This window comes from Xenopus laevis, chromosome 1S (genome assembly GCF_017654675.1).
Source record: "Xenopus laevis strain J_2021 chromosome 1S, Xenopus_laevis_v10.1, whole genome shotgun sequence".
In the NCBI taxonomy this organism is placed as follows: Eukaryota; Metazoa; Chordata; class Amphibia; order Anura; family Pipidae; genus Xenopus; species Xenopus laevis.
The window spans coordinates 139,578,868-139,591,577 of NC_054372.1; the positions used below are offsets into that span (position 1 = coordinate 139,578,868).

Genomic DNA, 12,710 nt, shown 5'->3' on the forward strand with positions numbered 1-12,710 from the left:
TAGTATTACCTTTTGTTTAATAAATATAAATGTATTTCAAGTAAACCCAACCTAAGCAACAAATTATTATAGCATGTGAATATTTTAAACGTAAAAATATATACAGGTATGGGACCTGTTATCCAGAATGCTTGGGACCTGGGTTTTTCCGGATAACGGATCTTTCTGTAATTTGGATCTTCATACCTTAGGTCTACTAGAAAATCATGTAAACACATTAAATACACTCAATAGGTTGGTTTTAATAACATTGCCCCAATGGTATTCTCTTCAGGCAAATAACTGCAGGACCGGATTTATGGTGAGGCCACAAAGGGCCAGGCCTAGAGCGGCAAGTTTTTAGCGGTGGCATGCCATCCAGCCACGACCTAAAGAGCACCGGTGCTCCAGCCCATGCATGTGGGGGGAATTGCGCTCACGAGGGCACCATCGATAGGACCCAGCAGGCTTAGGGGTGCCCAAGCCTGAAATCTGGGCCTGATTGTCAGATATATATGGCCCCCACAATGGTACAATTTTTGAAGGTTTTTTACGGTCATGTTTTATGCTTATGCCAAATAAACAGGTAGTACGGGTAGACCTGTTCCAGGTCCTTTTCCTTGACCCATGAAAGCTTAATATTAGATAGATTGAAATAACATGGTGATGTGTGCTGTACTTGACTGCCTTTTTTATAGTTTCATAAATAGGTCTCTAATTATGTAAGATCCTGATTTATTTGATTTGATTTCCAGCCATTGGATTGATTATAAGTGGAGCTTTCCATATAACCCATGGCCAGTAAGATATTCTGGACTACTCTGTTTGATTACTCAGAGCATGTCTACGTATAACTACAGAAGGTAGAAGAAATGGAGATCTATCTGTGAATAACATTTGTCACTATAAGAAGCTTACCCATGTGACAGGTTCCGGTAACTGGGTCACATTTATCATCATGGCAGTTACAATACTGGTCACAATTAACACCAAACTGCCCTGGCGGACATGTCATGTTGCAGCTGAAAATAAAAGAAAACCGGATGGTTACAATGCAATTTATTTGCCCAACTGACAGTAACATTCGCCAGCTGCTTTTATCTGTGTTACAATGAACATTAACCTATGCCTCACAGCTAATTGGCTAGAATACTGTATATACAGCTGCACTGCAATATACTGTATGAACAAACAGTCTTTGTTTTGCTTAAAGGAGGCCATTGTAGTAACGTTTTGCATAAAATTACTTAAAGGACCAGTAACATAAAAACAATTAAAAAAAAAAATTGGTTAGTATACATAGAAAAAAAAATACCAAGACAAACTAAACTTTAAAATCACAAAGCCTTTATTAAGAAATAACTTACCGAAACTCTGCTTCCGCTCCTCTTCAGAAAAGGCAGCATGGCGACGATCCGTTGTGCAGTGCTTGATTTCTCCTCCCTGGCTATCTCCTATAAGGAAGGCAGGGAGGAAAAATTGAGCGCCGCACAATGAATCTCCTGATCGCTTTCTGAAGAGGAGTGCAAGCGGAGTTTCACAACAACCCATTTAATGTCCTAAATATATTGATCAAGGTTGAATGTGGGGGATTCCCATCTTTTTCAGGTGTAGGACAGCCATTAAGGAAGTGTAGATGGTACAGACACTGCAGGGTCCAAACCTTTTATTGTACCCTAGAAAATAAAATGTATTACTGTTCAGTACAGCAGATTGACCCTTATTTGTACAAGGTACCAATGGAAAAAGTGTGTTGGTGATGGTAGAAAATAAGAGATGCGATACCCCAGGTATTGTATAGGATTCTTAATGTGATCTCAACACTTAAGCTCTGAGCACGAAAATGCATTGTGGTCAAGTTTTATTGTTTATTACATACTGAGCTCCAGCTATAGACAGGGCTTAGTTTCTTGCGTACCAGTATGTACCTAAACTCCCAGAATTTTTTTTTTCTTTTTCGCTCCACTGGAAAGTCAGATTTCTATGTTTACCCAACATGCATCATTTATGCAGGTATTACTAACCAACAATGCATAAGTAGTTCAGCCACTGGAGTAGCATGTAGGACAGTAACGTTAACTACAAGTTCAGAACAAAGCCCCTTGGTGCACATACTGTATTTAGCAAGAGTTTGGATTTTGAGCATGCTTAATAAACACAAAGGAAACACCCCAGGATATAGAGGTCTTGTCAGAAGCTTTCTTAAAGGAATGTTCAGTATAAAAATAACAACTGGTTAAATAGATAGGCTGTGCAAATAAAAAATGTTTTCAATATAGTTAGTTAGCCAAAAATGTAATGTATAAAGGCTGGAGTGACTGGATGTCTAACATAATAGCTACTTCCTGCTTTGCAGCTCTCTTGGTTTACACTGATTGATTACCAGGCAGTAACCAATCAGTGACTTGAGGAGCGGGCACATGGGTCATAACTGTTTTCTTTTTAATCTGAGCTGAATGCTAAGGATCAATTGCAAACTCACTGAACAGTTACAGTATGTCCTATGTGGCCTCTCCCTTCAAGTCGCTGACTAACTCATAGAGCTGATAAGGAGGAAGATCTATTCCTATTCCCTTCACATGGCAGTGGACACTTTAGGGTTAATCCCTCCTGTCTGTGGACGGAACAGGAATTAGTAGCAAATAAAAGGAGGCCCCTCCCCTCTGCCGCCATCTTTTTTTCTTCCTGCAAACTCCCCCCTTACGTGCCAGTGCAGAAAGCATCTCATGTACTGAAGCTCCGGGACCGAGCTGTCGCTTGTGGGAGTCTCCGGAGGGACTGGCGAGTCCTTGGCCATCCGTTGCCTATCAGCGTGGTAAGCCGCAATGCCGGACACAACCGGCGCATGCGCAGTAAATTCGCTGACGGACCCTTCCAAAATGGCGGAAAGGTAATGCGCATGCGCAAGATTCAAATAAATGCGGAAAAAAACGCCTGCGATTCTTCGCTCAGCGTTCGTTCTCCCCTCGTTTTGCTGCCACACAGTGTTAGTGCCTGCTGTTCTGTGAGAGGGTGCAATCTGTAAGTATTATACTTCTATTCCATACACGCTGAGCCTAAAGGACGGAACCTTTTCTAAAAGCTTCACTTTTTTTGCAGTGACTGGTGTAATGAGCTTAAGACGCTCTCATTCAGGCTCCAGGGGGTGAGTCCTGTATCATTTTTTCTTCAATCTGCAATGAGGAAAAGAGAGATGCATTTACAAATGGAAACTTTTTCTTTTTCTACAGAAGTTCCCCAAATAGACTGGAGCAAAGGAGGAAATCTCACAGAACGGAATGCATCTACTGTGAAGATCCTGTTGTGCCAAACAAGAAAGTATGCAGAAAATGCATGGATGAAGCAACAGGTGTCAATTCTAAACAATTCACAGACCTAATGGATTGGATGAAGGAATCCTTTAACAACTCCATGTCCAACATGGTTTCCGAAGTAACCAACAAAGTCCTTACCAACATCAACTCTGAACAAGACAGTGCCAGTGGGAGAGTCAGCTCCAAACAGACCAGAGAAAGAGAACATTCCACATCAGAAGGTGAACTCTCGGATACGGAAACGGAGGAAGAGGAATGTGAAATGCCTTTGGATATGGTTGAACCACTTATCAAAGCAATCAGGAAGACTTTAAACCTTAGAGATGATCCCATTCCCTCTAATAAAGACAAGATGTTTAAATCCTCATCGAAAAGAAACCACCTTTTTCCCATACATGAAGTCATCAAAAACAGTATGGAATCTGAATGGGAAACGCCAGACAAAAAACTGACACTCCCAAGGAAAATTAAGAAGTTATTCCCCTTCGCGGAACAAGATTCAAAAATATGGGACAATGTCCCGAAAGTAGACGCAGCCATCACCAGAGTTGCAAGAAGAACCACTCTACCAGTGGACGAGGGGGTGTCTCTAAAAGACACTATGGAAAGGCGTCAGGACTCCACACTCAAAAAACTTTACCTGGCTAATGGAACCATCTGCAAAGCGGAAGTAGCTAATACTACGGTTGCCAGAGCCAATAAAATCTGGATAAACGAATTGGAACATGCCATAAAATCGGGTGTGGAAAGAAACAAACTCTTAGAAATGATCCACGACATAAAAGTGGCCAACGATTACTCCGCTGAAGTTTCCTTAACAAATGTGAAACTAGCAGCCAGAACTATGGGTTTGGCCGTCTCAGCAAGAAGATCCCTGTGGCTCAGACACTGGAATGCAGACTCGCAGTCAAAACACAACTTGTGTTCATTGCCCTTCAAAGGAGATCTACTATTCGGTACCAAACTGGATCAAATCATCTCCAAAGCCTCGGCGGGGAAATCTGCCTTTCTTCCACAAGAGAGAAGAGAGAGAAAATTTCAAAACAGGAATCAAAAAAATTCCTTTCGGGACGCCAGACAATACAGACCGGGGAAATATAATACCAGACAATGGAAAACCAGGAGCCAAAACTTCCAAAACCCCCAAGGTTTCAAAAGAGACCTCAAAACTGATAAAAATAAAGCATGAAGGTGCGAGAGTCCAACTGTCTTATATAGGCGGGAGACTAAAAGATTTCAAGGCAGTTTGGGCTCAAGAAATCCAAGACGAATGGGCAAAAGATATAGTATCAAAAGGATACCTTCTAGAATTTGCAAAAAAACCCAAGTCCTCTTTCACCTCATCAGACAGACCAAGGTACCACCAAACCAAAGATTCAAAGGTATTTACTCCCACCTTTTTCTCAAAAGAAAGGCGAATGGGGAGTTCAGAGTAATTCTAAACCTAAAACATCTAAACAAACATCTCAAAGTCCCAACTTTCAGGATGGAAACCTTAAAGTCAATTGCACTATCCCTTTCCACAAAGGATTGGATGATAAAACTAGACCTACAAGATGCCTACCTACACATCCCCATCCACTCAGATCACACAAAATACTTCAGATTCAAGACCTTGGGGGAACATTTCCAATATACAGCCATGCCATTCGGACTGGCCACAGCCCCAAGGATATTTACAAAAATCCTAGCACCTGTCTTGGCGAATCTAAGAATAATGGGGATACAAATCTACGCCTATCTAGACGACATCCTCCTGAAAGCTCAATCAAAACCTCTATTGCTGGCTCACCTCACCACTACAACCCATTACCTGTCAAAATTAGGCTGGATCATAAACTGGGGAAAATCCATGATAATCCCATGTCAGAGGATAGAATACCTGGGCACGATCTTAGACACCAGGGAAATGACCCTCAGCTTGCCAAAGACAAGGGCAAAGGACTTAAAGAAAAATATACAACAACTCATTCTTCATCCCATTACGACAGTCAAGATCTGCCAAAGCACAATAGGGAAAATGGTCTCCACCATAGATTGTGTCAGATGGTCGAGGATACACACTCGGAGTCTCCACTTCAATTTCCTATCTCAATGGAACAAGAACCCCAAAACACAAAACCAACTAATATTTCTCACAGAAAAGACCCTACAAAGCTTGAGATGGTGGTTACAAGAGAAGAACCTTCGAATACCTATGCCACTACAGATAGACTCATGGACCACAATCACCACAGACGCCAGCAGTCTGGGATGGGGAGCTCACATGGGGGTCCACAAAACCCTAGGGTGGTGGAACACAGAAGAGAGTCAAAGATCCTCAAACTGGAGAGAATTAAAGGCAATTCACCTAAGCTTACTGGCATTCAGCCCTCTCATTCAGGGAAAAGCGGTCTGGATCAAATCAGACAACACTACAGCAGTGAGGTACATCATGAAACAAGGGGGCACAAGATTTTGGAATCTGTTAGCCTTGACCACAACTATTCTAACTTGGGCAGAAAACAACCTCTTTCTCCTCAAAGCTTCCCACATAGCGGGAAAAGACAATGTGATCGCAGACAAACTAAGCAGAACTCTCCCCAAGGGAGGGGAATGGGAACTGAGCCAAAAAATCTTCAAAATGATTTGGAAAAAATGGGGACCCTTCAAAATAGACCTAATGGCCTCCAGATCCAACACAAAGATGGAGAATTTCTGCTCTTGGAAAAGAGACCCGAAAGCCTCACTGACAGACGCTTTTTCAATAAAATGGAATTGGGGCCCCCTTTACATCTTTCCCCCGTTCGCATTGATTCAGAAGGTAATTACAAAAATCACTCAAGACCAAGCAAATGTGATCCTGATTGCCCCTTGGTGGCCGAGACGAGTTTGGTTCCCTCAACTTCTCCACCTTTCCAAGGGGAATTATTGGAAACTTCCAAACCATCAAGACCTTCTAACACTGAAATCTGTGAACTACCCTCATCAGGAGAAGCTAGCTCTAACGGCATGGCGCTTGAAAGGGACAAACTAAAATCCCTAGGACTGTCAGAAGGTGCCATAAACACCCTACTAGCTGCCAAAAAATCAGCTACCACAGAAAAATATTTCAAAACCTGGGAAAAGTTCTCAGAATGGTGCAGGAACAACAATTCTTCTCCCATGTCCAACTCAGAAACTCAAGTGGTAGAGTTCCTTCAAAAGGGTGTAGACCTAAGCCTAAGCAATTCCACCCTTAAAGGACAAATTACTGCAATCTCCCACTTCTCGGGAATCCGCTGGAGTTCCAATCCTCTCATCAAAAGATACTTCCAAGCGCTTAAAAGAATCAGGCCGGCAACTAAAACAAGAGTTCCCCCTTGGGACCTCAATCTAGTACTAAAGGCCTTGACCTCTACTCCATTTGAACCCATGGACAAAGCACCCCTAAAAATTGTCAATTTAAAAATGACATTTCTGATAGCTATCGCTTCAGCCAGAAGAGTCAGTGAGATACATGCTCTCTCAATGGGAGAGGACAAAATCACATTCTCTCAAGATAAGGTCATACTAAGAACTCGTGAAGGATTCACCCCAAAGGTAATTTCCAAATTCCACACGACTCAGGATATTATCCTGCCAACATTCTTTGAGAATCCTAACTCAGAGGAAGAAGAAAAATGGCATACGCTAGATGTGGTGAGATGTTTAAAAATCTATCTCGACAGAACCAAAGAGATAAGAAAAACTGACTCTTTACTGGTTATAACTCAAGGCACGAGAATCGGTAACCAACCTTCCAAAAACACTGTGGCCAATTGGATAAAAGAATGTATCCATATGACATACTCAAACCAGTCATCTTCAGTACCCTCTAAAGTTAAGGCACACTCAACCAGAGGTACAGCGACATCCTGGGCACTCAGGGCCCAGGTACCATCAGAGGACATATGCAAAGCAGCAGTATGGAGTTCTTGGAACACATTCGTCAAACACTACAAATTTGACCTTTACTCAAAAAGTCTTTCCAACTTTGGATCCTCAGTACTTAACAGTGTATTAAATGAGTAAAATTGCATTCCCACCCTCATTGTTGTTTGCTTTTTTACGTCCCTAAAGTGTCCACTGCCATGTGAAGGGAATAGGAAAACGGAAAATCAAATCATACTTACCGAGATTTTCTTTTCCTAGACCTGAACATGGCAGTGGACAAGGCTTCCCAACCCTCTATGGGGGAGTTACAGAAAAGTCCAAAAGATGGCGGCAGAGGGGAGGGGCCTCCTTTTATTTGCTACTAATTCCTGTTCCGTCCACAGACAGGAGGGATTAACCCTAAAGTGTCCACTGCCATGTTCAGGTCTAGGAAAAGAAAATCTCGGTAAGTATGATTTGATTTTCCGTTTTCTGTTCTGTTATATAAGACATCACTCCAACCTTTGTAAATTCCATTTTTGGCTAACTAACCATATTAGAATAATTTTTTATTTTGCACAGCCTATCTATTTACCCCATTTTTATTTTTACACTGAACTGTAAAGATATATACAGCGCTGCGAAATATGTTGGCAATATATATATATATATATATATATATATATATATATATATATATATATATATATATAAATTTGAAGAGGACTAGCACTCTGTTTTTCAAAAGTGGAGGCACTGTGATGTAATAAATAAATTTGTGACTTTTGAAAAACAGAGTGCTGGTCCACTTCGAATTTTAAATGTTAAATTGATCAAGCACCCGAAAAGTGAAACCCGGTGATGGAGTGTGGGTACCATCTGGATCATTATATATATATATAATGTTTGTCCTGTGGCATCATTTTGATTTACAAAGCAAAAAAAGCAAGAAATACATTGCACAACAAACTGTATCTATAGTTGGTTAATAGACCATGCCTTAAGTGTGCCATAACAAACAAGGGGAAAGTTGTGCTCACCACTAGTTTTTAAAATCATTAGGCGGGGGTGCAATGAGGGTGTGACCACAAAAAACATATAGACAAATACAAGATTCCTCTGCACTCAACCCATTATCAATATATTTAAGACAGCGACATATTGTGCATACTGCTACTGGACAAACAATCCCTGTTTTGTTTAAAGGGTAAGGCATTTTTCAGTAGCAGTATGCACAAAATGTCGCTGTCTTAAATATATTGATAATGGGTTGAGTGCAGAGGAATCTTGTATTTGTTTAAGTGTGCCATAAGCAATATGCCTCAAGTCAAAATCATCACTGCATGATGAAAAATTAATAAATTATTCCATATTAGGGGCCAAGAGCAATGAAGCATTTGATTGGTTTAACGAGAAACTAAAATTAATACAATGGATTGTGATTACAGATAAGGTCTGACATTTTACATTCCCAGTCTTGAATCTGAGAATTATAGCAATCACATCAACCTACTGTGTATAGAAGTTGTTTTGGCATTTGCCAGATCTTCCAGATTTCCATATAGTATCTTATACTAATGCTCAAGGAAAAAACCACTGTATGCAAACAGTTAATGAGTAACCTGTTCTCCATTTCAGTACATATTTGATAGCCTGAATTCAGAAAGAAACTCCCTCATCTTATCTAGCAGCAAAAAGACATACAACAAGCTCCAGGCTTTGCAACCCTTAGCAACCAAAGATTTGCTTTCATACAGGGGCCCATTAAACAATACCTGGTTATTTGTATGTGTTATTATAGTCATAGAAGATCTTCTATGTGTTTCTATCTATATTGAAAACACTGTCTTTAATTAAAATTGTATATGTACTGCATTGCTGCTTTATAAAAGGCCAGAAGGAAAATAATTGAAAATCCTTAATTTTTATATTCGATTTTGTTTGACTTATCTTGCTTTATATTTTCTCTCATTCAGAAGAAAGATTCCAAGGCAAAATGTCTCTATTAATGTTGTAATTTTTACTAACTTCATTTAATTTCCTGGCCAATCAAATCATATTAAAACTGTGTAAAAAAAAACACGTCCAGTGCTCAATGAAGGTGTGCTTAAATGAGCAGAATGTACTATACTACATTCAATTGCTGTAAGGATGTTTAAAGTAAATCTCTGCAGATCTGGGTATCCAGCAGTTTGCTACAAAGAAGATCCAAGCTGCACACATTAATGGTGGGTTTCTTTCATATCATGCATTTAAAAGTGATCAAAGTGCTCATAAGATGCTGTGTGGGTTTCTATAAAATACCAAGCAGTAATAAGAGGGGGGGGGGAAGAGAAACAGCTGCAAACATGAAGAGACATCATGTGGTTAACTGTTTTATCAAGATGACATTTCCTCGTCTCTAAAAAACACAGGGCTAATATTTTTCCAGCCGAAAATACTTGAAGTGTTTATTGCAGGCCCTTTGAACAATGAATTTTATTTTCAAGTAGTCTTTTCTTGTATGCATTACACAGGCAGTCTATCCCCAGTGTGGTAAACTCCTTCTCTGCTTTGCCGCTCTCTCGTTGGTTACCAGACAGTAACTAATACATCCCTCCCAACATTTTGGAAATAACAAGAGGGACAAAAAATAATCAACATTTTTTAAAAATGATTTTCTTTTTTCTTTGTAATAGTAAAACAGTACATGCATGGGACCTGTTATCTAGAATGCTTGGGACCTTTGGTTTTCTGGATAAGGGATAAAGGATCTTTCTGTACTTTGGATCTCCATACCTTAAATCTACTAAAAAATAATGTTAACATCAATTAAACCCATTGTTTAAGCTCCAAAACATGGCTGAAAGCAGACATAATGATTCCACTAGTCTTGTCTATCAAATCAGCAAGATCTCAGATTACAAATAGTGTCTTTAGGATACCATAATGCATCCTGCATGGGTTTCTCGGAGTAAGGCACAATATATTAATAAAGCCTTACTCCAAGGGGCAAATTTTTACGAAGTGGCCGTCGCTAGCAAAAATTCAACAGAAATCCCATCCGCAGGGACATTGCCAATTTACTAACTGGCGTAGAGGACAATTCACTAGCGAAAGAGTACATCCCTAACGAAGTTTCATGCCTTTTTTTTCACGTACTATTGTTACTCCACAGATTAGAATTTTCCATTACATGACACCTTTCACTAGAGTCTGCTTTGCCAGGTTTTACCTGGTGACCTAAGATGAAGTTACGTCCTCCATAAAAAGTCATAAAAAAAAGTTAAAACGTTTTAATATTTTAAAGTGGGATCATGTTTAAAAGTTGTAACTGTTAAATATATATTTTTTAAAAATTGTTTTAACCATTTGAAGGTCATGCCACATTTGTTTTAGTATGGGCTCATGCCTAGGACAATAAATGATCTTGTATGTCTTTATTTTGCTTTCTTGGACATTTTTTAATAATAAGTGGCCATTTCAAGCAATTTCACCAACATCATTAATAAAGACACATATATGACATGTAGGTACCCGCCCTGTTTTGCTAGGCAGACATGAACTCTAGCGAAAGTCAGCTATGACATTCTCATGCTTATGAATTTTCACTGTCGCAGCTTCGCCGACACTCATCTGCCAGTGCTGAGATGTAACCTAACATTTTGATGAATTGGCAGATGCGCTGCAAATTAACTTTTGACAAAGTGGAGCGAAGTGTGGTAGAGTCTTCTGAGGGGAAAATTCGCCCTTTAGTGAATTTCCCTTCTAGAATTGTATTATAACAATTATGCCCAAAATAATACAAGTTAATGCATATACTGTATTCTGCCATTGAGAAAACCTTACCCTCCTATGCAGATTCAGCGAACAGAACCCTTTAGAGAATTTTAATTGGTTGTTGACATTTGAAACACAATTTAGGGACGATATTACTATCAGAGGCCAAATTACTTGGTTTTAACCAAAAAGATCTTCTAATTTTAATTAACAATCAAAATATCAACGAATTTCCTCTTCAGTAAATTCAAACCATCCACAAACAAAATGACAACATTGCATGGATGAAAACCAAATGAATTAACAAACTGTTCATTATCCGGGAAACCAATTATCCAGAATACTCTGAATTATGGACTCCATAGACTCCATTTTAATAAAATAATCAGAATTTTAAAAAATGATTTCCTTTTTCTCTGTAACAATAAAACAGTACCTTGTACTAAACTAAGATCTCCAAACTAAGATATAATTAATCCTTATTGGAATCAAAACCAGCTTATTGGGGTAATTTAATGTTTACATTATTTTCTAGTAGAGTTAAGGTATGAAGATCCAAATTATGAAAAGATCCGTATTCTGGATAACTGGACCCATACCTGTACTACTAAGTCCGTCAGCTAAGCTACATAACTAAAACTGAAGTCAGATATTCCTACAAACAAATACAAATCAGCTTAATTACATAAATGAAACATATTAATGAACATAGGTGTTCATAAATTGTAGTGCTGATAGAAACAAATCAGCCATAAATTTTATCAGTCTAAAACACCTGACTGATGGTTATCGACAACTGCATTTTAGCATGTATGTTTGGAAATCTGTCTTTATGTCTGTTTTTCATAGATGGAAAAGCAGCAACCGTGATACCATATCCTGCAGAATGGTTTTGTGTATGAGACGTTCCCTTGCTTTGCTATTGTGCATTGACAAATGAATGGTAACAGAGAACATAAAGAAACTCAGAGATACAGTACATGTGATAGAAGTAAGGCAGGGTATGATAGGGGTCATCAAGTGCCAAAGTAATTAAAGCCTGCAACTTCAAAGATATTTTCATCATATGGTGTTCTGGATTCAATATGACTACAAATATGCTTTCATTTACTGTGAGCTTTACATGATGTTAGAAAGTTATAACATCCTAGAAGGGGGAAAGAAATCCTCAAGATTAATTTAATCCAATTTTAATAGCACATAGAACGCACAAATTCCAAGTTCCCTTTATAACACACTTTCATATTTTACTTTCATCATATTTTATGAGTACAGAAATGCATTTATGTGTGCATAAAAGCATTTCAAAGCCCTTTTATGATTGGTGAGATACTTAACCTTTGCCCCGATTGTCATTGTTTCCATATCGAACAATGAAATATACCAATAAGGTCACTATCATGTGTTACCACTCAATAAATATGAGCCGTTTTAATGTAAGAGTGTAGGCAGATTTGGGTACCAATTATTTGCATATAAAATGACAACTTGTGCCAAAAGTATTATCCAATAATACATTGAGGTGATAGGTGGTTCAATCCAATAAGAACTTTAGTTCAGACAAACAAATCCAAATTATGGTGTTAAGCACCCTTTATCATTAAGGAGTGGGTCCTCTCAGTATGAAAAAAATGGTAATAAGGCAATGTGCTTATTTTTTGATTCATTGTATGGTTATATTTAATTTTTTAATTTGCAGATCTCCAGTTTGCAATGTAAACTACTATGTGGTTGCAATTGACCCATTTAACCTACAAATTAAGCAGTGGCCTGAATGACAGAAAG

General features: G+C 38.9%; 1 protein-coding gene across 3 annotated transcripts in view; it reads right to left on the bottom strand.

The window, feature by feature from the left end:
- LOC108707097 (scavenger receptor class F member 2) overlaps window positions 1-12,710 on the bottom strand; it is a 137,956-nt gene that overhangs the window by 31,749 nt on the left and 93,497 nt on the right. For all 3 annotated transcript variants that reach the window (XM_041580266.1, XM_018244055.2, XM_018244054.2), the window contains exon 7: window positions 898-1,001. In XM_041580266.1, coding sequence (XP_041436200.1) covers window positions 898-1,001 — 104 coding nt within the window. The remainder of the gene's footprint in view (window positions 1-897; window positions 1,002-12,710) is intronic.